We start from the raw sequence: 27,123 nt of genomic DNA on the forward strand, positions 1-27,123 counted from the left end.
CCTCTGCCCCAATGAAAGTGAACATAAGAATAGCCATATTGGGTCAGACCAATGGTCCATCTATCCCAGTATCCTGCTTCCACAGTAGCCAGTCCAGGTCACAAGTACCTGGCAGAAACCCTAACGGTGGCAACAGTCCTTGCTACCAATTCCAGGGCAAACAGTGGCTTCCCCATGTCCATCTCAATAACAGACTATGGATTTTTTCCACCAGGAACTTGTCCAAACCTTTTTTAAACCCAGACGCTAACCGCTGTTACCACATCCTCTGGCAGCGAGTTCCAGAGTTTAACTATTCTTTTACTGAAAAATATTTCCTCCTATTTGTTTTAAAAGTATTTCCATGTAATTTCATTTAGCATCCTCTGGTCGTTGTAGTTTTTGAAAGCGTGAAAAATTAACTCACTTTTACAAGTTCTACACCACGCAGGATTTTATAGATCCATGCAATTTCATTTAGTGTGCTCTTGTCTCTTTTCCAAGCTGAAGAGCCCTAACCTCTTTAGCCTTTCCTCATATAGGGGGAGTTCCATCCCCTTTTTCATTTTGGTCACACTTCTCTGAACCATTTTTAATTCCGCTATATCTTTTTTGAGATACAACGACCAGAACTGAACACAGTACTCAAGGTGACGTCACACCATGGAGCAGTACAGAGGCATTATAATATTTTTGGTCTTATTTTGCATCCCTTTCCTAATAATTCCTAGCATCTAATTTGCTTTTTTGGCCACAGCCACACACTGGGCAGACGATTTCAGCATATTGTCTACAATGACACCTAGATCTTTTTCTTGAGTGCTGATTCCTAGGTGGATTCTAGCATCAGATAACTATTTTGATTCATTTAGGGTTTGCTTTACTAAAGTTGTTTTTCATATTCTGTATCAGTGGGGCTGGAAGATGGAGGAAGGCCTTGTAAATCGGTTCCTTGATGTTGGTCCTCACCTGTCTGCCTCTTTTTACTCCTCCCCTGTCCTCACCATTTTCTCTGTTTCAATACCCCATAATCAGCTGCATTCTTAACCGTCGTTCTCAAAACCACCATCCTATTTTTCCTCTCCTCCTATCCACTTCCAAGGTACCAGTCACTCCAGTTACCCAGCAGTCTTCTACTTCCTTGTCATCAGCAGCAGACGAATCTGTAGACTTGTGGGTTATGACCATCTACCAGCAGATGGAGATAGAAAGTACCAAACTGAACTCTGCCATGTAGGATGTCATGTTCCTTGGTCAGTCAGTATTCTCGATCTCTAGCAGGTGGTGGACGGTCTCTCACAAGCTCCTGGTTTCTCCTGCTTCTGTGGCTCCTGTTCCGGGTTCCCTGGTTCAGTTGAGCTTGTGGGTGTGTAGGCCAGTAGAGATGCCAGACTTGTGGTGGTGCCAGGTCCCTCCCCCACCTTTTCTCCCATCTCCTGCCACTTCCTTCCTCCTCATCCTCTTCCTCACAGAAAATTGGAAAATAAAATATTGCTGGAAGAGAGCAGGTTTCTTCTTATGTGGCATTCTGGCAGAGAAGGGGGGTCTCTGCGCTCTTGCAGCTGTCTGGTTTCAGCCACTTGATGGGAGTCAGAAGGCCTGTGGGTATTGGTAAGGCCATCAAAATTGTAAGTATGAATTTTAATTCTCCCTCTCTCAACGGGTTTATGCAGTTCAGGTTAGTGCAACTGAAGTGGTACGCTATTTCTTTTTGAGCAGCCTGTGTGGGGGTTTGCCTGTGTTTTTGGGACAGTACATTGGGCCAGTGTGGGAGTGATTTTGGCATTCTTTTTTACAGTACCTCGCTTCATTCGGCAGCAGCCATTTTGGTCACAGGTTGCAGTAATGGATTGCTCTTTCTCCTTTGTAGTTTTCAGGCCGTTGTGGTGCGTACAGTGCCAGTTTCCTTGATTGGTGGAGGATGTTTTTGTCTGCCTTTGTGGTTTTGGTTCATGGCTCCTTCTTGTATGGTGAATTTCTGCACAGAAGAATCCTGGACCTTGCTGCTCCCAGGTCACTCTCGGTTTCTCAGCTGCCCTTGCAGCCTTCTCTTTGGCGGCCTTCTCCAGGTTACTCCTCCCAGCTGCATTTTCAGTGTGCAGCTCACTTCTTTCTGAGGCCTTGGCTATGCTGGTGTGGTCTGTCCTCTTTTCCTTGAGGGAGTGTGTTTCCTTCTTGCCTTGAGCTAAGGGGCAATGTCTCCTCTTGGTTGCCTGGCCTGCTCTTTCCCTGCTTTATAGGCAGCCTTCAGCTTGTGCCTGCACTTATAGGGGCATTTGCTGCCCTCTGCTGCATTTACTCCAGATGCTCTGTTTTTCTCCTTCCTGATTCATGGCCACTTTTCTTCTCTCTGCGGGGGTAGCTGGCAGCCTGTGTCCACATGAATATCTAGTGGTGCACTGCTGTAGCAGACGCATTAGGGGCATGTTGGTCATCCCGGAATGGCCTCCCTAAGGTGGTGATCCCGTGTGGCGTTGGGAGCCTTAGACTCCCAGTTGTCTTACCTGTTTTTCGGTCCCTTGCATCATTGCCAACCTTCAGCTCCAACTGCATTTGTGGACTTTGACTTCAGCATATGGTAGCATTTCCATCTTGCAGTTCTCTGTGCTTTTAGTCACTTTGGAGCCATTCTGGCATGGGCGATTTCCCTTCAGATTATTTAGCACTTGCGCTGTTGGCCTTCAGGCCCCTATAGCCTTGTGGCTTGGAGTAGGTGCCAGATGGGATGCCCCCGGGTGCCTGGCAAGTTGCAGTCTTCAGTTTTTTGTTGATTGACAGCCTTCACCGGCCTCTTCATGGCTGTTGTTCCGAGACCTTCCTGTTGGGGGCTACATAGACTGCCTGGCCTTGCTGCCCACTGCATACTGTCAGGTTCTTGCTGTCTCGAGTGCCCTCTCTCCACTGGACAGTGGAGTGGTTGTGTGATTTTGCTTCCATAGGCAGTCCTTCGCTGCTAGCAGCCTCCAGCTGTCAGCCTCTGGCAGTTCCTGTGGCCATTGTCAGCCTTTGCCTCACAGTGACAGCTTCAGCCCAGTGCTTGGCTATGGCTTCTTGGCTAACTCATGGCTCTATGCTATAGGCAGAATTTGGCTCTTTCATGGCTGTTGAGCTTCTTCAGTTGGTACATGTGGAGAGCGGCTCCATCACTGTCCATACATGTCCCCTTTCCACATGCTGCGCTGCTCAGTATTTGTCTGTGGAGCACAGTTTTGGCTATATCAGACGGCCACATCACCATATCTAGTGTGGTCCACTCGTGCTTCGCTGGTCCCAATCTCAGTTCGGTTCCATCTCAGGATACTGTTCAGTTTCCCTCTGGAATGGCTCTATATCTGAATGGGGATCAAACTCCTCCTTTTTCTGTGTGGAACACAGCCCTAGTCTTGACTCTGAACATGACCGGCTGTGCCTTGTGGCCGTGGCTCCTTTGTGGGGCGCACAGTTCCATTTCTGATGACAGGGCACAGCTTCATCTCTGCCTAATGGGCTCTGCTGCATCACTGTCCGTTGAGTACCACTTCATCTTTATGTGCTGAACCTTCGCAGCTCCATATACACTGGTTGGGCACAGATCCATTTTTGCCTAGTGAGCACAACTCTGTCTCTGCATGTTGCTTCATCACTGAAGACCACTGCTTCATCTCCTCATGTCTCTATATCATTTCTGTATGTCTAATAAAGCTTTTTCTCTCTCTGAATTTAGTGCACAGCTCCCTCTCTGCATGTAGAGCATGGCCCCATCTCTGAATGTAGGGCACGGCCCCATCGCTGAGTGGTGAGCATAGCTCTATCTGGGATAATCAGCAAGTCTCATCTATGAATATGGATCATAGTGCTATCTTGGGGTGTGGAGCATGGCTTCATCTCTGTTTCTTGTGTATAGCTCCAGTACATATAACTCCATCTCTGTCTATGGGACACAGCTTCCTCCTGGGTTTTGGGGCACAACTCGTTCTCTGCATGTATGGCCAACTCAGCTTCTGAGCATGAGGTGAGGTTTCATCTCAGGAAGTGGATTGCCTTCTTCCTACTACTACTTATCATTTCTATAGCACTACAACGCATTCGCAGCGCTGTACATCATACATAAAAAGACAGTCCCTGCTCAAAGAGCTCACAGTCTAAGTAGGACAGACAGACAGACAGACAGAACAATTAGGAGGTAAGGGAATTAAAGAGGGGATAAAAGGGGTACACAGGGCAAGTGAGTAGTGGTTAGGAGTCAAAAGCAGCGTTAAAGAGGTGGGCTTTTAGCCTGGATTTGAAAACGGCCAAGGACGGAGCTAGACGTACAAGGTCAGGAAGTCTATTCCAGGAGTGAGGTGCTGCAATATAAAAGGAACGGAGTCTGGAATTAGCAGTAGAGGAGAAGGGGACAGACGAGAGATTTATCCACAGAAAGGAGTACCCGAGGGGGGGTGTAGGGAGAGACAAGAGTTGAGAGGTACTTGGGAGCGGTAGAGTGAATACATTTATAGGTCAGTAAGAGAAGTTTGAATTGAATGCAGAAACTGATAGGGAGCCAGTGAAGTGACTTGAGGAGAGGGCTAATGTGAGCATAGTGACTGGCGCAAAATGAGTTGCGCAGCAGAGTTTTGGACTTATTGAAGAGGAGAGAGATGGCTAATAGGGAGGCCGGTGAGAAGCAGGTTGCAATAATCTAGGCGAGAGGTGATAAGAGTGTGGATAAGGGTTCTGGTTATGCCTCATAGCTTCATCCTTGGAGTTGTCCAAAGTTCCATCTGTGATTATGGAGCACTACTCCTTGTCTAGCTCTGGAGTGCTGCACTGTCTGTGGATGTGGGTTCAGTTGCATCTCTGGATGAGGAGCGCTGCGCCATTCATGGAGGTGGAAGTTCACCTGTGACAAAACAGTGTGTTTTTAAGCCTTTAAATTGTATTGAATATTTCTTGAAGTGTATTTCTCTAGTTTGGCCAGCAGGTGGTGCATGTTTATGTTTAAAACGGTTACAGAGGAATGACTGTTCCTTCTTTTAGTTAGCACACAGATAAAGAAAATGCCTGTAGTGATGTAACCAGCTATTTTTGAAACTTGTTGTTCTGTGCTCTGATTGGCCCAGGAGTTCATTTCTTTTGGATTGTACTGGCTTTTGCGTCAGTTTCATCCTGTTTGATGCTGAAGCCCTGTAAAACACTTATATTTGATAACTGGTGATCAGCTCTATGTCCTGATCTCCCCAGGTACCTTCTAGAAAGTACACAGATGTTTAGTTAGTGATATAATTGATCCATATTTCAGTTACCTGTTATTGTTTGCTGATTGCACATTTTTTTGTTCATTATTCAATTTTTAAGACTATAAAACAATTTAGTTTGTCGCCTCTGCCTGTCTGGACTGATAAAGAATCCTGGTGATTTGTGTGTTGGGTCTGTGAGTGCTTTCTGGGAACTGTGGGACCATTGGGATGTGGCCTCCAGTAACCTAGAAATCACTGGGGATAATTTGAGAGCAGGAGGCTCGCCCAGAGGCGGTTGGGACCCAGTCGGTGGAAGGAGGGTGCTAGTGTAGAGCACAAGCGGCAGGTGCAGGCAGACCTGAGCTATGCTGGGGATAGACCCTCTAAACGGTCGCAGGGGTAATCCAAGGCGGATGGCTAGGCGTTTCGTGACAGCACCCATCTCTGAATGTGCATAATAGCGTCGACACTGTTCCATATCTGACTCTTGGACTGGTCTCATCTTTGTCATTTGTGACTTTCCCATTTCGTTGGGAATCTCTTCTAGCTGCGGAGCTCGCTTCTGGTGTTCTGTAGTGCACAGCTCAGCCCTTTCTATGGGGAATGTTGCTAGCTGGTGTCATATTTCTGCTGATCCTATGTTTATAGGGTTCTGCTTGGCTCTATGCCGGGGGCGCAGTCTGACCCTATTCTGAGGTGAGAAAACAGCAAGGCAAACATTCCACCACATCCCAGAGATTTACACATCTGTTCCCGACATGGCCATGTTTTGCCTTGAAATGGTTGCATCGGGCTAGGTTAGCAGCTAGTGGAAAATTACAAACTGTACCACATCTGGTCCAACAGACAAGAAGGTTAAAAGCTACGCTCCTTCCTCTGGGAGCCTTTGGATTTAAAATAAAGACTGTTTATCTTATTACATCTGCCTTTTGCTTTTACCCTATCCTGGGCCTCAGCCCTGTTGTGCAACAGGATCTTCCCCGTCCTACTCCGTTGGAGTTCTCCTGTGTGCCTTCATGCTTGAACTGGCTCCTTTGCATGGTCAACGTGACTCCAGCTCAGTATTTTTTGCTTGGTTTACAGTGTTCTGTGCAGATCTCTTATTCATGTCTCGGAGTCAAGGGTGACTCTCAGCACGGTCCTGCCATTGTTGCCTGTGATGTTATCCACATTTCCATTAATCAGTCATTGTTTCCTCTATTCTTTAGGAGGAAAATCATCCTGGGATTTTCTATTTGCTGCTTTATATCACAGTTGCTGTGGGCCTTTCTGGTATCTTTAGACCACCAATGGATGTCTGGGTGTTGCCTCCCTTCTTGCTACTGTTGGGCCCCATTTGCAGCCATAGCTCGCTGGAGTCTGGTGCCACAATATACTGGTTGTGTAGCCCACATTTTATTTAAGTTTTATTTGAAAGGGTCTGATAGGGAGTTTGTGGTGCTATTGTTACAGCGATGCCACAATTTTGGTGAGTAGTAAGGGGAAACGTCCGATTTCTAGTCTGTCCCCATTGTTGGGTGATTTTCTGTGGGCATGGGATTGTGTCTCGTTCTGTGTAGTTTTGGGTTATAGATTGACTCCAGGCCTTGCACCCATATGAGAGGATTGGTGGAATCTTGCTGTTTAATAATGTGAATATTGGTTTTACTTAGACTGGGGTTTCTTTAGTCTTTCTGTCATTTTTTTCCAGTCTTGTGCTTTCTCACGCCTCGTTATCTTTCCTTATCTTTCATGTTTTCCTATTTCCTATCCTACTGTTCTGTATGTACATACTCTCTCACTCCCCACCCCCCCTGCTCTGTCAGATTCTAGATTTGGGAAACTTTATTGACCTGACAGTTCGTACATGTATAACATGCAGTGATCTTCTCTTGTGCAGAGCTGGCTGTATCTGAAGGGCTTCTACCTGAGGTGTGACCGACAGATGGAAGTGGCTTTCATGGTCTGTGCCATCAACCCCTCAATTGACCTTCACACAGACAGCTTGGAACTCCTTCAATTACAGCAGGTGAGACCTCCTTGAAGCACTTGTCTTCCTGCAAGGGCAGAATCGCATGTGTTGCCACAGCAGCCTCTCTCAGCGTTATATCCTGTTCTGATCTCTTAACTCTGCCTCTTCTATCCTGCAGAAGCTACTTTGGGTCCTCTATGATCTTGGACACCTGGAAAGGTCAGTGGTTGTCATTTTACAGTAAAACTGCATTGCACGTGATCTCACATCTTCATTCCCAGCCCAGGGCTGGTTAATTCTGCTATGAAAACCAACAAGTTGGCTGTAATGGCCCCCACTGGTTCCCCTCTCCCCCCCACCCCACACACACATGGAGCATAGGGAGACAGCTGCAAATCCGAATGAACCTCTGTAGGCTTGAGCATTGTAATATGTGAATAACAGGTTACACTCTCCCCCACATCCCTTTAAGGAAAGCAAGTTCAGGGCCTGTCCTCATCCCTCACTGCCCTGTTTGATATCTCTTGCTAACAGGTATCCTATGGCACTGGGGAACCTAGCTGATCTGGAGGAACTGGAGCCTACGCAGGGGAGACCTGATCCTTTGACACTCTACCATAAAGTATGGCATGAAAAAGTGGTCAGGGGAGGGTGAAGCAGAGTTGGGTGGCATGGGGTGGATGGGATTCTAGGGGAAAACTAAAAGGTGTTTCTGAGCACTGAAGTCCAGTAACTGGTTGGAGCCCTGGAGAAAACCACTGGATCTTGCACATTACTGTTTCTCAAAGCAGTGTACCATATCATATCACAACTTGCAAAGATTCATGTGTGTGTGTATATATATATATATATATATATATATATATATATATATATATATATATGTGTGTGTGTGTGTGTGTGTATGTATACATATATATACACTACTACTACTACTACTATTTAGCATTTTTATAGCACTACAAGGCGTACGCAGCGCTGCACAAACATAGAAGAAAGACAGTCCTTGCTCAAAGAGCTTACAATCTAATAGACAAAAATAAAGTAATCAAATCAATTAATGTGTACAGGAAGGAGGAGAGGAGGGTAGGTGGAGGCATGTGCTTACAAGTGGTTACGAGTCAAAAGCACACACACACACAATTGTGACCAAAACAACAAAATTATGCCATCTACTGACAGTAAAACATCACTTAGCTTCTTTATCAGTAAGAAATCTTTTTCCTCTATCTATCTATCATATATTTCATTTTTTATTTAATTTTTTTTCTGATGAAATGACCAAAATTGCTCACAGTACTCAAGGTGCAGTCACAGCATAGCTTCCAGCATAACTTGCCCATATTAAATTTCATCTTCCATCTAGACACCCAGTCCCCAAAGGCCCTTTTGCAACTCTTACTCTTCATAATCTGTCCTTTTGAATTCCACTTGGAATAATTTTGTGTTATCAGCAGATGTGATCACCTCACTCATTGTTCCCTTTTCCAGATCCAACAGGCATCTATGCTGTAGGTTTATTGGACATGATGGTTATCTAACCAGTCCTTAGGACCCACCTAGTCAGTTGGGTTTTTAAGATACCCACAATGAATATACATGAGATATATTTCCATGTACTAGTTCTATATAGAATACACGAGGGGGGCTCAAAACAACTTTTAATTTCTCTTTTTCTCTCTCTCCCTCCCTCTTCCTCAGGCAATTGGAGCAGCACAGAAGTTCTACCAGAATGAGCACATCTACCCATACATGTACCTTGCTGCTTATCATTGCCGAAACAAGAATGTGAAGGAGGCACTGGAAGCCTGGGCAGACACTGCTACAGTCATACAGGAGTGAGATTTTGCACCCTCCCTCCTCCAAGAGCAAATGCTAGACCAGTAATAGCTCACTGCAACCTCAGTCCATCACACTGGCTATGCTCACCAGTAACCCATTTACATAATCTCAGTGAGCACAGTGGGATTAGGCCATATCAAATACAGAAACAAAGAGGAAAATAGTTTTAAGTTCACCTTTACTCCTATAAATGTGATCACAGTCCAAACTGACGGAGTTCTTTTTTTTGTTTTGTGGAGCCCACCTAGTTCACAGTCTGAGTGGAGGACAGGTCTCTTTTCCATTGCATATGTGAAATCACAGTCCTAGCAAGTGGCAGGTCTCCTTTACACAATGTGGGAGAAAATCCGCCAAACAAGCGGAGAACTCAAACACCCCACGGTAAAGACAAAGTCACAAAAAAAGTGGGAGAGCGACCAAGGATGCCAGAAACTGGAGGATGTTGAAACGATAAATAATTTTATTGATAAATTTGAAGACTCGACACAACGTTGTGTTTCGGCCAACCGGCCTGCATCAGGAGTCTTTGGGACAAGGTGTTGTCAAATAGCGTTGATGATAAATGTTGATGATAATTGTTCAAGCGTGACGTTGAAGTCTTTAAAAAGACTTTGTTAGAAATGAAGTAACCGTCAGGTACACAGCTGGCGCTGTTCGTAATGCAGTTCAGCGCCAGCTGTGTACCTGACGGTTACTTCATTTCTAACAAAGTCTTTTTAAAGACTTCAACGTCACGCTTGAACAATTATCATCAACATTTATCATCAACGCTATTTGACAACACCTTGTCCCAAAGACTCCTGATGCAGGCCGGTTGGCCGAAACACAACGTTGTGTCGAGTCTTCAAATTTATCAATAAAATTATTTATCGTTTCAACATCCTCCAGTTTCTGGCATCCTTGGTCGCTCTCCCACTTTTTTTGTGACTCCTTTACACAATGCCAGGAAGACAGCAGCCCAGGCAGGAGGCAGGTTTCCTTTACACAGTGCCAGCAGGTTGGCAGTCCAAGCAGGAGGCATGTCTCTTGTTTAAAAAAAAAAAAAAGAGTTTTACAATTTCCAAATGTTCCCCAATCAGAACAACAAAATTTCTATTTTATTTTCTCTCTTTTCCTGACCTTCTCTGTATTTCTTTTTTTCCCATTTAAATTTTATTCAACTGTTCTGCATCACAACAGTAGTATCCAGAATCCACAGGTTCATATCCCATTATGTCCAGAACTATTATAAATGTTGGTTATAGAACATCTTATTTCCTTTTCCCTCTTATGAAGAGGTCTCTCCCATCCCCTAATCCTTCCCAGCAAATCTCAAGGTATATCCAGTTTCAGGTGTTCCTCAATCAGCAGGGGTAACTTTAAGCTGTCGTTGTATCTTATTGCTGTAGATTGTGCTATCCTGAGTCTCCACCCATCAAACAAAGGAAGCCCAAGTCTTTTGAAACTGATCCACCTTGTCCAGTTTCATAGCAGTTAATGTATCTTTCCTCAGCAACCCTCCAGACCGGTCAAGACGCTTGGGTTATGCATGCCTACCAGCAGAGGGAGACTGAGAACACTAACTTCAAACTGAGTACATATAACCTGTGCTAGCCCTCTATCTCCAGTATTTTCTCAGTCTCAGCAGAGGGTAGACATGCAGCCTGTGCAGCTTGTCCGGTCTGGTAGGATTTTGTGAGACTAGTTTAATTTTCCTGATTTTCTAGGGATAAGTTGGTGTACAGTAATCCCTGTGCCTGGAACGCTGTAGTGTGCAAGGGGTTGGTAGGTCCGGTGGGGCCTACCATTGTCCCCTCTGGGGTGTCACACCCGGGTGGCCGGGTCCCTCCCCCGACTGGCTCTCCCGTTTTGGCCAGCGTTGTGCCTCGGCTGCAGTGTTAATCCTGCAGCCTTGAGTGCCTTTCAGATCTTAGCAGCAGGGCTCAAATAAAGTATATTGAAAAAAAAAAAAAAAAAAAAAACTCCTCGTGTGAAGAACTGCAGGAGCTGCACTCCGGTGTCTCCGGAGTTGTTCAGCCGGTCTGGGAGAGCTGAGTCAATAAGCAAGCGCCGTGAGTGTTGGTTTTTCTTTCTTTTAACTTCGCCGGTTGCAATCAGCTGTTTTTTGTTTAGGCGCGAGTATGTCAGGGAAGTTAATTCTTTGCCGGCTGTGCGCGCGTCGGGGTGTTGACGCGGCTGGCGGTCCCTGCCGGTTTTGTGGGGAGCCCAAGGCCCCATCACTCGCGCCACCGGTGCTAGCTGCGGAAGTTCCTTCTGCGGGATCGCAGGAGAGTGGGCCGGCTCAGGTGGGCGCTTCAGCGGCGGTCCCGATTTTGGCGGGAACCGCCGCCATCTTGGATTCGGGCCTTTTGAGCGCTGAGGCGGTCGTGGGGCCGCAGCCTCTCCCGATTTCGAGTACCGCTGGGGGGGAGGCCTCGGGCAGCATGGGGTTCCCTCCAGAGTTTGTGTGGAGTCTGTTTCAGGCTTGGAAGGCGGGCCCATCGGGTGCGGAGTCCCTTAGTCCAAGATTGGGGGGGGCTACCGCTAAAAGACCTCGAGTGGAGTGCTCTGAAGATGTAGAGGTCTTTTCCCCTCCGGATTCTGAGGGTGATTTTAGCCCACTGGAAGAGGAGGAGGGGTCGGTTGCAGGGCAGGATGGGGACCTGTCTTTGCCTGGGGAAGACCCCTCTGTGGTTAGGATTTTTCACAGGGATGAATTATCTGACCTCATTGAGCAGGTGTCCGCCACTTTAAGGTTTGATCCTGCGGCGGCTCCCATTGGGGATGGGAAGCAGGTGGATCCTTTGGTTAAGGGGATCAGGCGGGTCTCTCGTTCTTTCCCTATGAATGCGGACTTGAGAGACATGATCACGCAGGAGTGGCATTCGCCGGAGGCTCAGTGTAAGGTGGCTCGGGCTATGACCAAGCTCTACCCTATTCCTCAGGAGGACAGGGAGTCTCTCAGGCCCCCGACGGTGGATGCCGTGGTGACGGCAGTGACTAAGGCTACGGCTATTCCAGTGGATGGGGGGGCCGCGTTGCGGGACCCTCAGGATAGGAAATTGGAGACCTTTCTAAAGCGGAGTTTTGATCTGTCTGCCTTGGCGCTACAAGCGTCTGTTTGTGGAGGTCTGGTGGCTCGGGCCTGTTTTCGCTGGGCGGAGAGGCTCCTGGATAGCCCGCAGGCTGATAGGGCTTCTCTTGTTCAAGAGCTGGCCAAGTTGGAGATGGGGTCGTCGTTCTTGGCGGATGCGCTGTACGATTTGTTGAGGGCCTCTGCTAAGAACATGACCTTTGCGGTGGCAGCTAGGCGGGCCCTGTGGTTGCGGGGCTGGGTGGCCGATGCCGCCTCCAAGACTAAACTTTGTTCCCTCCCTTTTAGGGGCTCTCTGCTCTTCGGGGAGGAATTGGATAAGTTGGTGAGGGGTCTTGGTGATGCTAAGGCCCCTCGGCTTCCTGAGCTTCGTCCCAAGGTGTCTAAGGGGCCAGCAGGGCGGGGGCGTTTTCAGGAGGCTAGACGTTATCGGCCCGGTAGGTCTTCTGGGGGGACTAGGGGTCGGTTTTTCCAGAGAACCCAGCCCTTTCGAGGTGGCCGTCGTGGGTGGCGAGGCTTCTCTTCGGGAGCGTCCGGTACGTCCCGTGTGTCTCAATGATGGTTTGGGGACCCAGCCTCTGGTTCGCGTGGGGGCTCGCTTGCGCTTGTTTTACCAGAGGTGGGTCCAGATTACGTCAGACCAGTGGGTCCTACAGATAGTGCGAGACGGGTACGCCCTAGAATTCGACAGTCCCCTCTCCGATTTCTTTCTCGTATCTCCCTGTCATTCAAGATACAAGGCAAGAGCAGTACGGACCACTCTGTCGCGTCTAATCGGTTTAGGGGCGGTGGTACCTGTCCCCAGTTTAGAAAGAGGTACGGGCTGTTACTCCATTTACTTCGTGGTGCCCAAGAAGGAAGAGGGTGCCTTCCGGCCCATTTTAGACCTCAAGAAGGTCAATGCTGCTCTAAAGGTTCCCTCCTTTCGGATGGAGACATTGCGCTCAGTTATTGTAGCGGTGCAAGAAGGAGAGTTTCTGACGTCTCTAGACCTGACAGAGGCTTACTTACACATTCCCATTCTAGAGGCGCACCAGCGTTTTCTTCGCTTTGTGGTCTTAGGGAGACATTTTCAGTTTTGTGCGCTTCCTTTCGGTCTGGCGACTGCGCCTCGCACCTTCTCCAAGGTGATGGTGGTGGTGGCGGCGGCGCTGCGCTTGCAGGGCATTTTGGTTCATCCGTATCTGGACGACTGGTTGATTCGGGCCAAATCAAGGTCAGAGAGCGAGGAGGCCACCGGCCGTGTGGTGACCTTCTTGCAGTCGCTCGGTTGGGTGGTCAATCTGGCAAAGTGTCACCTGGTGCCTTCCCAGTCCCTGGAGTATCTGGGAGTTCGCTTCGACACGAAGAAGGGCCGGGTGTTTTTGACAGCTCCTCGCATTTCCAAGCTGCAGGGACAGATCCGTCTACTCCGAGCGCAGAGGGCGCCTTCGGCTCGAGCGTATCTTCAGGTGTTGGGGCTGATGGCAGCAACAATAGAGGTGGTTCCTTGGGCCAGGGCCCATATGAGAGACTTACAGAGAGCCTTGTTGTCTCGTTGGTCCCCTCAGTGTCAGGACCTGGAGGAGAGTTTCCCTCTGTTGGGGGTTGCCCGTCGCAGCCTTCGCTGGTGGCTCCACTCGCCGAATCTAGCGAAGGGCATGTCGCTGGACGCTCCCAATTGGACGGTGCTGACCACGGATGCGAGTCTCTCGGGCTGGGGAGCGCATTGCCTGGGTCAGGTAGCCCAGGGACGATGGACGTTGGAGGAAGCATCTTGGTCCATCAATCGCCTGGAGACTCGAGCAATTCGGTTGGCTCTTCGGTCCTTTCACAGCCTGTTAGAAGGCAAGGCAGTCAGGGTTCTTTCCGACAATGCCACGGCCGTCGCATATGTAAATCGGCAGGGGGGAACGAAGAGCCAAGCGTTAGCTGTGGAGGCAGCGGAGTTAATGTTGTGGGCAGAAGCTCATCTTCAGGGGCTCTCGGCGGGACACGTGGCAGGGGTGGACAACGTGAGCGCGGATTTTCTAAGCAGGCACACGTTAGACCCCGGGGAGTGGTCCCTCCATCCCTCAGTGTTCAATCGTCTGGTGTTGGAATGGGGTCGGCCGGTGCTGGATCTCATGGCATCGGCCGACAATGCTCAGGTCGCTCGCTTCTTCAGTCGTCGAAGGGATCCTCGGGCCGAGGGCATCGACGCGTTAGTGCTCCCGTGGCCGACTCAACAGTTGCTCTATGTATTTCCGCCGTGGCCGCTGGTGGGCCGCGTGGTGCAGCGGATCAGGCGCCATGCAGGTCTAGTGGTTCTGATTGCGCCCAATTGGCCTCGACGTCCGTGGTACGGAGACCTGGTTCGGTTATTAGTGCAGGCTCCGATTCCGTTGGGGTCCAGGGTGAGATTGGTTCAGGGGCCGATCGAGATGGCCGACCCTGCTCCATTCTCGCTTACGGCCTGGCTCTTGAGAGGCTCAGATTAAGGAAGAAAGGTTTTTCGGCCAGGGTAATTGATACCATGTTGCGCTCTCGTAAGAGGTCTACTTCTTTGGCTTATGTGCGGGTGTGGCGCATTTTTGAGAACTGGTGTCAAGAGCGGGATTATGTTCCTCTACGTGTTTCGGTCGCGGAAATTTTGGAGTTCCTGCAGGACGGTCTTGACAGGGGGCTCTCGCTCTCCTCCCTGAAAGTACAGGTTTCAGCGTTGTCTTGTTTCCGGGGAAAGATTCAGGGGTTTTCCTTGGCGGCTTCGCCGGACGTGGGCCGGTTCTTGAAAGCTGTCAAGTTGCTTCGTCCGCCTCGTCGGCCGACGGTTCCGCCTTGGGATTTGAATTTGGTTTTGGAGGCGCTGGTAGGCCCTCCGTTTGAACCGTTGGCTTCCAGCTTGTGTAAAGACCTTACTTTAAAGACAGTGTTTCTGGTGGCCATTACGTCGGCGCGTAGAATTTCGGAGCTACAGGCTTTGTCTTGTAGAGAGCCTTTTCTCTCCTTGGCTAAGGAGAAAGTGACTTTGCGGACAGTTCCTTCGTTTGTTCCTAAGGTGGTATCCTCCTTTCATGTAAATCAGGTGATCTCGTTACCAGTGTTGGGGGATAGGTCTGGTGATCTCTCTCAACGTCGTCTGGCTAAGTTGGATGTTCGACGCATCTTGCGGGCATATTTGAGCAGAACGCAGGACTTCCGAGCGTCGGATCGTTTGTTCATTTTGTTTGGAGGTCCCAGAAAGGGGGAAGCGGCTTCCAAGGCTACTCTGGCTAGATGGTTGAAGGAGACCATTGCCTCGGCGTATTTGTTGAAGCGTCGGGCAGTTCCCTCGGTACTGAAGGCACACTCTACTCGGGGGGTAGCCGCTTCTTGGGCGGAAAGTAGTTTTATTCCTCCGCAGGACATTTGTAAGGCGGCGGCGTGGTCGTCCATTCATTCTTTTGTAAAGCATTATAGGATTGATGTGCAGGCAAAAGAGGATGCTCGGTTTGGAGCGGCTGTGTTGTCTTCTGCTTTTCGTGGGTCCCACCCTTAATGTGTCTACTGCTTTGGTACTTCCCAAGCGTCTTGACCGGTCTGGAGGGTTGCTGAGGAAGGTGAAATTAGGCCTTACCTGCTAATTTTCTTTCCTCTAGACCCTCCAGACCGGTCAAGAGCCCGCCCTGTCTCTTATCAGAAGTATTTTTCAGCCGTGTCAATTATCAGAAGTATTTTGAGCCGTGTTCTGCTATGTCTGTTCATTTTATATTCAGTATGGTCGGAGAACTTTCTTTGACTCTAATATTCTGCAGAGTGGGACGTCTGGGCGTCTCATCTGTTTAAGCACACTGTTGGAGTTTAACTGTTAGTTTTCCAGGTACAGGGGTTTTATTAGTTTCAGAGTTACTGTTCCAGGGATTTGTTTCTCTGCTTTGCTAAGTGTATACTGGAGATAGAGGGCTAGCACAGGTTATATGTACTCAGTTTGAAGTTAGTGTTCTCAGTCTCCCTCTGCTGGTAGGCATGCATAACCCAAGCGTCTTGACCGGTCTGGAGGGTCTAGAGGAAAGAAAATTAGCAGGTAAGGCCTAATTTCACCATTAAATACACACATATCTTTATCTGGGCCCCTTGAAGTGAGGGAGATTCCAATGTCTCTCAGGCTTTTGCCATCACTAATCTTGCAGAGATAACCCCCTTCATTGTCAAATTTGTGTCCTCTCTGTTCATGGGGGGGAGGGGGGGGAAGAGAGTCCCATTTAGCAAGGCCACCTCAATTTGTCCTTTAACTTTATTATTTATTATTGTACCAAAGAATTGAAAGACCCTCCCCTTAAAACCTCCTCTGAATCTTGATGCATTCCCACCATAAATGTACAAACGATCTCTGTAGACAAGCAGAGCAAATGCAGGCACACTTTGTGGTGACTTTGCATCATGGTTTATGGTTTATTTGGCTTGATAAACCACCTTCTGAATAACACATCAAGGTGGTTTACAATCAAAATCAGAAACTTAGAGAAATTGAAAAGGAAATAGTAATGCTATTATGTAAATGTGGTAGGTCTTTCCTGTACTAATGGAGTTCTTTTGTTATTTTAATTTTAAGTTTTAATTTTGTTTTAATTGATCTGGGGACGATTAGCATATAAAGCCAGGGTGTCTGCAGCCTTCCTCCAGCTTAAGCTCTTTTCTTTTTTTCGTTATTGTGTGGGGATTCTCATGTTCTAAACAGCCTGTTCAATCTACTGTACCCACTGGCCAGATTGGACACAACCCTCCTTCCTTCCCTCATAGAGCAGACTTGTCAATGATTTTGCTTTTGGTTAATGACGCTTTAACATTACACCGGGGTCATAGTGCTGATATTTAATTTTCCTTCCTTTCATTTTTGCACTCTCACTGACCTGTTGTGATGGCAGTGCTGCCAGTAAAATTTGTTCAGAAGAAAAACAGGAGAAGAACAAAAAACGATCCACAGAGAACAAACAGCAAAACTCAGAGGTGGCTGGGGGATAATGTCACTGGAGCCTTACTATTCTATTCTATTTAATTCCACTTTTAAACCAAATGGTGCAAAGCGGATTACAATTTAAGAGACTTCCAATTAGAAGGAATTTACAAGAATAGTCTCAAAAAGAACTCCAAACCATAATAAAAATAACAAGATCCTAATTTCTGTTAATTCTAAGTTATTGATTTTAGAAAAGATGTGTCTTAAGAACTTTGCAGAAAGAGAAATAGGGTGTAATTGTTTGTATTTCAACAGGAATGTTATTCCAAATCCTAGCTGCTTTTTGAATTCATATCCTTTACTGAAGGAATATCCAAAGACAATTTAATCCTACTTGTCAAATGATGGCTTCTATTTGTGCATTGAAGGAACCCCTCTCACTGCTTCTGAATTTAAGCCATAAAAACTTTTATATACTAAGCAGGTGATCTTAAAGTGGATTCTAGAGTCTAATTTAAACCAGTGTAATCTATTCAGGACAAGAGTGGCTTCATGAAAATTTCTTAGGTTAAAGATATTAATTTTGCTGATGTATTATGCAATAATTGAAGCTGCTTTCTTAACTGTACATTAATTAAATATAAAGAGTTATAATAGTCCAAGTATGGTAACAATATTGCTTGAGCTGTTCTAAAACTTGATGGACTTAACATGGAGCATACAGCTCTTAATCTTCTTAAATTACCTGACTTTCAAATGTTGGTCTTGAATCTAAAATGATACCCAGTACCCTAAGGGCATCTTTTACAAAGCTGTGCTACCGAATTTTGGTACGGCAAATGAGAGAAAGCCCATTCAATTCCTATGGGCTTCCTCTCATTTGCTGTGCAGGAATCGCTAGCACGGCTTTGTAAAAGAAGCCCTAAATTTGCTTTCAGATTATAGGGAAATTCCTGAAGTCAAATCAGTGGTCTTTGCAGAAACCTGTTGTTGATTTCCAAACCATAGCAATTTTGTCTTCTGAACATTCAATTTAAGGAAATTGGATGTAGCCCAGTTTTCAACAATAGTAATATGACATTTCACAGCAATAAGTGTTTCTTCAATTGAACATATCATCTACATATGATAATGAGTCTATATTTCTATCTTTCAGGGCTCATATATGCCTTGAATAGCTGTGGGGATGAAGGGGATCCCTGAGGGACGCCACATATAGAATGCCAACTTGTCAATTTAATTCCATTTTTCATAACAGTATAATGTCCATTCTTCAAGAAAGCAGAAAACCAATTAAGTACAGAACCTCCAGTCCCCATTTCGCTGAGTCTATCTAACTGCAAACGATGATCAATGGCATCAACTTGGAGGAGAACCACATCTCTTCCTGTCGAAGGAAAACCACTCTTGATGCAGCCTAGTGTTTCAAGATTCATGAGGGATCTCTTCAACCTGCTCCCTTTCCCGAAAAGCCATCTTTTGCCTGCTTGGGATAAAGAAGGGGATGCCTAAATAGAAAGAGGATGGAAATGCACCATGGGGCTCATTTTCGAAAGAGAAAAATGTCTAACAAATGGCATAAAGCAGCATTTGGATGTTTATCTCGCAAAAACATCCAAAACAGTATTTTCAAAACCTATTTAGATGTTTTTCTATGCTGTTCCTCTGCAGTGCATCCAAATCTCAAGGGGCTGTGTTAAGGGCAGGATTTGGCCATTCCTAAGACATAGATGTTTTTCAGTCATAATGGAACAAAACAAAACCATGCAGAACTAAACCTAAGATGTTTTGAGCTCAGGAGTCTATATATGGTAAACGCCAGTGGGTGGCGCTGAACCAAATCAAGCCTGACATTTTTGCTTGTGCTTTCTACCAATGTATCCTGTATATCTACCAATCAGTCTTTCTAAAGGCTTGATTTGGTTCAGCGCCACCCACTGGCATTTTTGAACGTGTGAACATCACTAGGTGGTCATGCTAAAATGTTTGCAACTTCACTGCTTTTAAAGATAATCTCATTCCACTCAGCACTTAAATGTAGATAGTAATGACAAATAAAGCTGTAAAATATCACTTGGAATTCCAAGCGGTTGCTGAGAAAACAGCAAAAAAGCTCTAGGGAGCTACCTTTTTTTATTGCCTGACCCTGTATATTGTTCCAAGACTTCATCATATTTAACTGCCTATATGTGGTTGGCATGATGGCAAATTGCCAGCCAGGGTTTAAGCATAAATGTGCAGGTTATAGAGTGGCAGGTGTGGGTCTGGCCTCTTTGTGTAATGGACTCGCCCTTTGGACCATTAGGTCATGCTACACTTAAACACCATATATGGAAAACTGTTTCTTTTTTTTTTCTAGTGGCTATAACCACAGCCAAAAGAATTGGTGAGCTAGAAGCCCAATTTTTCCACAACAAAGTATTGCTCCATACTCATCTTAAGTTCCTAACTAAGGTCATCTTTGAGTTCTAGTTCAACCAGTCATTAGTCCTGCTGACGTTTTTCTAGTTCTACACTGTAACCAATCTGACCAATCCATTCATTAAATTGCAGACTATTTGTATTTCTTATAGGCTACAGAAGACTTAAGGAAAAGCTACAGTTGTTTGTCACCTACAGTCCCAATGATTCTATTCTATTAGGGTTTTGTGTATACCTACTTTCCCAAAGGATTCGAAGTGGTTAACAAAGGAAGATGACCTACTCAATTGAGGGAAATACGTGTTAAGGAGTATAACTTTCGACATAAAATGGCCTATAATTAACTGAAACATTCAACTTATGGATTATTGTTTGAACAATGATCTGAGCAGACTGCCCTCAAAGAGGACTCTCTCCTCTTGGGTATCAGACTGCATTTCTTTTGGCTATGTGCAGTCTGTCCTGCAACTGCTAGGGCACATCAGTGCTCATCAACTCTGGGCCAAAACAGCTTCTGTTGATGATTATAGAGCAACTTCTAGTCAGGATATCTGCAAAACAGTCACCTGGGCCTCTGCACACATTTTTCCAACCACTACTGTTTGGATTACTTCACTCTGTAGCCCAGGCACAACTTTTGAGAAGCAGTCTTAATGTAGCTTGTTTGCACAGTAATGTTTACCTTGATGCCACCATAGCCATTGATTCTCAGACCACCAGAAAGTGTGCCTGCATTTACCCTGCTTGTCTACAGAGAAAGAGACGTTGCTTACCTGTATAAGGAGTTCTCTGTAGACAGCAGGGAAATGCAGCCACACTTCCCCTTCTGCCTCACCCCCTTAAAAAGAAAAGAGGAAGAATGTAAGAATGAAGGAAACTTCAAAATGGTTAAGTAGTATCTCCTTTTTCGCATAGCCACAATGAGACTCTCATGCCATAAGCTATGGAGTAACTGAATACTCATAAGCTTTTGGGTGGAACATGGGAATCCCCACACAAACTCACTAATGAAAAAGTACAAGCTGGAGGAGGACTCTGAGCAGGCCTCATTGGATGACATCACCAGAAAGTGGGACTGCATTTCTCTGCTGTCTATGGAGAACCCCTGTTACAGGTAAGCAACTTTGCTTTCCCTGCTGTCCACATTTTCTCCAGCAGTCCCTCTGGCTCACTAGAGATATTTTAGCTAGACGTTCTGTTCTATAACACCACCTATGTAGCATCTTGAGTTGTTTTCAGTCATGTTACTATGTGCAGCGAGAAAGTCCAAAAGATGGATGAAAAACAGCAGGCATATAAATGTTCCTTTCAGAGCAGATGAACTTCTATGTGCAATGTCACCGTAACCCCCCCCCCCCCCTCACTAAGACATCAGATCCACCCCTGCCCCCCCCCCCCCCGATGTGTTGCAATCCCACCAAACAGGCTGCTCTGGACCCAAAACAGCTGCAGACCCTCCCTACCCCCAGCCTTTCTTCCACTGAGACCTCTCTGTGATGTGTAGGTCTCCTTACAGTGTTCCCAAGCAGCAGTGGAGCCCCTCTGTTGCTGCCCAAGGCTGCCAGTATCTAAAATGGTGCCTCTGCCTCCAACTGCATATGCAGAGGCATCATTTTGGATACCGGTGCCCTCCCAGGCTGCAGCAGAGGGGATCTATTGCTGCTCAGGAACATTGCAAGGAGATGTTCACATCCCAGGCAGGTCTCAGAAGGGTGGGGCAGGGTGTGACTCCTACATGGGGGCATGGCTGCTTTTCTGTTTGAGGGGGATTTCAATACATTGATTGGGGGTGGGGATTGGAATGGATGAAAACAGGAAGGTCAGGAGGAGAGCTGCATATGATGAGGAGGAGTAATCAGGTCTCTTGCTGAAGGGGTCAGAAGGAGGGGAGGGGGTTAGGCAGGGAGTCTTGGAACAGCAGGGGGCTGTCGTTTAGGGGTGAGCTTCCACTAGCTTATTTTGTGTGGAGTGGGTGCTGTACTTGCTATGTCTGGTAGATACAGGGCTTTGTAACCTACCTTTTTTATGTTTTGCTGTAACACAGGGTAAGGGCAAACACTGCTGTTTCTCTTAAAGACCCCCTGGGGTAGAAAGTCTAACTCTTGACTTCTCTCCTTTTGGACATGGACATTCCTCCCTTCAACGGCTGTTTTCAGCACACCTGTAACATGCCTCCTTGGCAGCAGTATGTTGTTCAGTTTTGGATGTGCCAATCCTGGCTTTTGAAAGTCTGGATTTAGACATCCATGCTGCATGGATGTCTAAGTGCCAGTTTATGAATGTTTAAAACACAAAGAGAGCTCCTAAAATAAGCACCATAGTTTATAATAAATTTATCCCATTATCTAATCTACCCCTTGGCCTATTTAAATGAAAATCTGTTTCTACCTCTTGGAGGCAGCTCTCCTTTACAGAAGGCCAGGAGTTTCGGATCACAAGCAGGAAGCAGGTCTCCTTTACTCAGGGTATGCAGGGGGTAGATCTCCTTTAGACAAAGTAGGAGAAATACAGTCCTGGACGGAGGCAGGTCTTAGTATGGTACCTGTGGCCTTATTCTTAGCCTCTCCTTGTCCACTTCTCACAGTTACAACTATTGCCGGGAGGATGAAGAGATATACAAGGATTTCTTTGATGTTGCTAATGACATGCTGCCCAACTTGCTGAAGGAGACGGGTAATTTGGCAGAGCCCACTGATGGGGAGAAGGGAGAGGTAGGGCATGATCTTATCCACTCCCTTACCCCTTTCCATATCCATTAATAAATCCCTTTAGTGTCCAATGTTCCCATCAATCTGTTCCCATATGGCTTATTATGGGAACATTGGACACTAAAGGGTTTTAAGTGATTCTGATTTGTCTTTGCTTCTCTCTTCCTGCTGCAGGTGGTGAGCTCTGCTCTGCAGGACCCAGAGTGCTTTGCCCACCTGCTGCGCTTCTATGATGGGATCTGTAAGTGGGAAGAGGGTAGTCTGACACCTGTCCTGCATGTTGGATGGGCTACTTTCCTCGTCCAGTCCTTGGGCAGGTTTGATGGGCAGGTGAGTTGGACATGACTTAGTTGCCTTTTTGTACAGGCTAGTGCTATTTGCCATACCTGTTTTGAGTTTGGGTGAAAAGGGTATGTTTGCCTGGTGGCTTTTGTGTTTGTTGCAGCAAGTGGGGGGCTATTTGCCCAGCCCTTCGATAAATTGGATGGACTTTATCTGAATCTGTTTTATTTCTTTCTGAGGAGTTGATGGTAGTTTACTTGGTGCCTTTGAGTGGATGGTTTTGCCTGGCACAGTGCCTTTAAACCTGAAGCAGGGGGTTTACAGGGTGGGCAGAGGTTTGATCTCTAAATGTAGAATATATTCTTCTGATGCAGTGTCTTGATAGTTGTGGTGGAGGGGGGTCTTCATCTGCTATAGGCTCCTGAAGCCACTCATTTGTCTTCACCTCCCTCTTCCCAGGTCAGGCAGAAAGTGACCCTTGTGAGTCGAGAGGCAGAGGTCAACGAAGATGACGAACAGTCAAGCGAGGACCCTCGTGAGGGCCGCCGGCGGGGCCCTCGCCGTGAATCCAAGCCTGAGGAGCCACCCCCTCCCAAGAAGGTGGGGGTAGAACGGCGCCGGCCCAGTGCTGGTCCACGGCCTGAGCGTGAGGAGAGAGGAAGCCACGAGGAGGAGGAAGGCTCCACAACAGCCCCAGCTGTGCAGGAGGGGCCCGTGCTGACCTTCCAGAGTGAAAAGATGAAGGGAATGAAGGAACTGCTAGTAGCAGCAAAAATCAATTCAAGTGCCATCAAACTCCAGCTTACAGCTCAGTCCCAGGTACAGATGAAAAAACAGAAAGTCACATCCCCCAGAGACTACACCCTCTCCTTTCTGAAGAGACAGCGCAAAACACTCTAATGGCCTAACCTTATGAGACTGCTGCGTAGGGGATGGGTATCCAGGATTCCCTTCTTGTACTGAAACCTCCAACCTGCACTCTCACCTCCATGACAGTACAGTACAAAATGTTCCCTAATAGCCTAGAACTGAGAGATCGGCAGAGGTCTGTGTGTATCCTCCTGCCAGAGACTGTACCCTGTGCCTCAGGATGAGATGATAATAAAAGCTGAAAAATTCAGACTGAGGGATGGTGGGGATTGTGCATATCTTTCCTGCTCTGATTACTCAAGTAATGGGAGGAAGATGCAAGCAGAGATGTAGCCAGACCTTGATTTTTTTTTTTTTTTGGGGGGGGGGGGGGGGCTGGCTGTGTTCAAAAGTGGGGTGGTATGTTTTGCCCCACCTCCCCACTGCTCTCTACTCCCCCTGCAACCCCACATACCTGGGCTGGCGGCGGTCCCCCAGCCCTTGCCAGCAGATGCCTTCCTCTAGTGATACTGGCGCCATTCTACCTGCTGCGCGTGCTTGGCTTTACTGAAATTGAGTGTGCGCATAGCTCCCACATGCTCAATTTCATTAACACTAAGCATGTGTGTGGGATGGGGGGAAGCAGGGCAGGCAGCATGGTGGCAAATATCGCTGCAGAAAAGCTTCTGCTGGTGGGGCTTGGGGACCCTTGCTAGCCAAACCAGCAACTTTTGGAAGCCTGAACCCAAATGGGAGGGGGCAGCCCCCTCCTGTGGATATTTGACTGGATGCACAAGGACAACTAGCAGAAGTCCAGTAGTTTCCTGTGCAACAAAGACAAATCCACCTGCTATGATATGACTGTGCTTATTTTGGGGGCCTGAGCCAGGGGTTTGCTGCACATGTGAGGATTATCAATCAACCTTTGCCAGTATTAGAGGTTTGGGGATGAGACTGGATTGGTTGGGTTGACATTTGGCTCTGTTTAGTTCATTAATGAGTGGGGAAAGCTCACTTCTGTGCCTTGCTTACTCCTGAGGTGTCCTATTGCTTTTTCTTCCTCCTAATGTTTAATGTTAAAAGAGGAAGAAACATGACAAAGTGCATTTAACAGCAGTTGCCTCCTCTGGGCTTCCTTTTGTATGACATGGGAAGGGGAGCCAATTTAGACATGAGAATTGTGTTTGTTTTTTTTGTTTTGTTTTTTTTTTGGGGGGGGGGGATACTTGGCTCCCAGTGGTTATCCCTTGCCCAAGTTCTGTACCCCTCAAGCTTCCAGGATTTCAGTTCACGTTTGTATTACAGCTGCCTAATCGGTTTTATTTCCTGTGGAGGAGAAAACCCCTGTGAATCCATTTTTTATCATAGAACCGTTTTTTGTTTGTTTTTTAATTATTTTTGCATTTGTTTTAAATCACTGAATAAACACATTAAAAAAAAAAACCTTTTGCCGTGTGTGCTTAATTTTGGGGCCTGTGGTCGGGTGATGGTGTTGCTGGCAGATACTGATCAGGAAAGGTGGAGGGAGGGGAGGAGCCGGAGCGCTCGGGGCTGGGCGGGGCTCTGGAGCTCCCGTTTCTGCCCTGGCTCCTCCTGTCCCCTCTATGCCTGCTATGAGCTGCCCACAGCCCCTGACACCGCTGCGGGATGTCTCCCTGCAAGACCCTCTGCAGCACTACGAGCTCATTCAACGGGTGGGCAGTGGCACCTACGGAGATGTCTTCAAGGTGAGGGGGGCGGGGGTGACGCTGAAGGATGCTGGGAGGGAGGGAGAGAGTTAGGATGGGGAGGAGGGGGGTATCTTGTGGAGGAAAAGGCGGGTCTCGGCAAGAATGGGCTTCAGAAGCAGGGTCAGTGATTTTTTTTCAGGTGTTTGTCCCGTGGCTGACCCTCTTATACCATAAGAAGCATCTGTAAAATGTAGCAGAACCTGTTCGTATAGACAGACGAGTTTAGACTCCTTACCGGGGGGGGAGATGAGCATAAAACACTGCCTTGACCCGAGACGGGTCTGAGACCCTTTACCCCCATGTTAGCTGCATATCCGAGACATGTCCTCCTGGCTAGAGCAGTCTCTTGGGAGGCTGGCTTACTGCAGCTGTGCATCTCTTCCTGTACTCAGCGCTGCTTCCTTCTTTACTTCCTGTGTCTCTCATCGCCGACCTGGGACATCTCAAAACACAGTCTCGTTTCCTTCGTTTCTCTCTTTGATCGCCCCCCCCCCCCTCTCTGAGTTTTCTCTCCTCCCAACCTCTCACTGTAGCTGATCTCTTTTGACATACTCTCCCATCCTTATCTCTTTCTCGTTTTCCTTATCACTCCAACCTTTTATGTTAATGACTAAAGACAGCTGCTTGCTTGATGTTAAGTACAGAAAACGTAGTCTTCAGTTTACCAGTCTATTTCCTTTCTACAGCACTTTAGTGATTTCTTTTTTTTTTCTTTTGCAAATTTCTGAAAGATTTGGATTGAGAAATACAAGAATCAGAGGCTGCTCACAGCTTAACTGGAAGGCCTTACTGTAAGAAGGCAGTGTCCTGCTTAGTGCAAAATCTCCATCACTTCCTCCCTGCCAGCGCCAGTTTGAGGAAGAGGAAATGGTGCAGGCGGGGGTGTGGGGGGAGTTGGAGGAAGGGGAGCAGTTACACAAGAGGACAGGAAATCTGGGTGTGTTCCCGAGCATGGACAAGAGCAGAGAACCAGAAGCACCTGTTACCTCTCTCACCCCCAGAGTCAGATGAGGGAGAGATAGTGTGGGTGTGTGCAGTGATACCAGAAGGAGAGAAAGAAACAAAGAATGAGAGATGCCTAAATCTTGTTTTGTGGAGCACAAGGGTTTGTTCTTTGTGGACCTGAATACGTTCAGGGGGAGAGGTAAACGTGGCATGAGGTGGGGAGCTGATGTTGGGTACAAATGGCTATATATATATATATATACTCAGTATGGATGAATCTCAAGTAGCCATGTAGATTGTTAAGCTCTTGGGCACTGGAACAATGGCTATTTAACTCTTTATCTGACATAATTTATTATGCCATTATAGTTTCTCTCCTTACTATCCTTTCCATGTCCCGCACAGCCATTTTTAGTTTCCTCCCTCCATGCCATTTATGACATTAATGTCCAAAAAAGGACTGAAAACCTACCTCTTCAAAAAATTCTACAGTTAATCACAAATATGTTGTCACCTTCCTTTGAAATCTATCCTTCAAAAACTATATGGATAAACCACCCCAACTCTACAAACTGAACACAAAAGCTACCACTACCTTCTCCTCTTCAAATCTCTATGAATAACCACACGAACTATAGATGCCCTCCCCACATTGCACAACACTATTGTAACACCACCAAAATGTAAATTGTAAGCCACTTTGAGCCAAAATTTGTTTTTGGATAATAATGGGATACAAGAATACATAAATAAATAAATAAATAAATAAAGACATGCTAATGATGTGGTTTGAGAGGATAGGATAAGACACTGTGGGACTCATTTGCAAAGCACTTAGACTTACAAAGGTCCATAGGTTACTATGACCTAATATATGTCTTCGACAAAATATATCATAAAGAACAACACGCATAACTCCACATTCGTTAAGATATCCAGGAACGTTCTTCAATGCCCTTTGCTTTCACACTATCATATACCTAATGTCTATGACTTAATACTATCATATATCTCACCACCATGCACCCTAAACTTCTGCTAACATAAATGTATACTCTTTTCTATTTCCAGTACTATGTATTTCACCATCATGCACCTAACACCTGCTGTAAAACCAAATGTATATTCTTTTCCATTTCTAGTTTCCATGATGAATTGTAAGCCAAATTGAGCCTGCAAAAAGGTGGGATAATGTGGGATACAAATGCAATAAATAAATAAATAAAAATGAAACTTTGTAAGTCTACGTGC

General features: G+C 46.7%; 2 protein-coding genes across 5 annotated transcripts in view; both read left to right on the top strand.

Moving 5' to 3' along the window:
* The window catches only part of MEN1 (menin 1), a 58,250-nt gene extending 33,629 nt beyond the window's left edge, over positions 1-24,621 (top strand). For all 4 annotated transcript variants that reach the window (XM_030217781.1, XM_030217783.1, XM_030217782.1 and 1 more), the window contains exons 4-10: positions 7,057-7,185; positions 7,307-7,347; positions 7,663-7,750; positions 8,830-8,966; positions 21,943-22,069; positions 22,241-22,396; positions 22,808-24,621. In XM_030217781.1, the coding sequence (XP_030073641.1) occupies positions 7,057-7,185; positions 7,307-7,347; positions 7,663-7,750; positions 8,830-8,966; positions 21,943-22,069; positions 22,241-22,396; positions 22,808-23,248 (1,119 nt within the window). In that variant the 3' untranslated portion in view covers positions 23,249-24,621. The remainder of the gene's footprint in view (positions 1-7,056; positions 7,186-7,306; positions 7,348-7,662; positions 7,751-8,829; positions 8,967-21,942; positions 22,070-22,240; positions 22,397-22,807) is intronic.
* A 188-nt stretch (positions 24,622-24,809) lies between these two features.
* The window catches only part of MAP4K2 (mitogen-activated protein kinase kinase kinase kinase 2), a 108,204-nt gene continuing 105,890 nt past the window's right edge, over positions 24,810-27,123 (top strand). Inside the window, 1 exon segment of the mRNA XM_030217640.1 lies at positions 24,810-24,924. Within this exon segment, the coding sequence (XP_030073500.1) occupies positions 24,811-24,924 (114 nt within the window). The 5' untranslated portion in view covers position 24,810.

Source organism: Microcaecilia unicolor, chromosome 11, assembly GCF_901765095.1.
Source record: "Microcaecilia unicolor chromosome 11, aMicUni1.1, whole genome shotgun sequence".
In the NCBI taxonomy this organism is placed as follows: domain Eukaryota; kingdom Metazoa; phylum Chordata; class Amphibia; order Gymnophiona; family Siphonopidae; genus Microcaecilia; species Microcaecilia unicolor.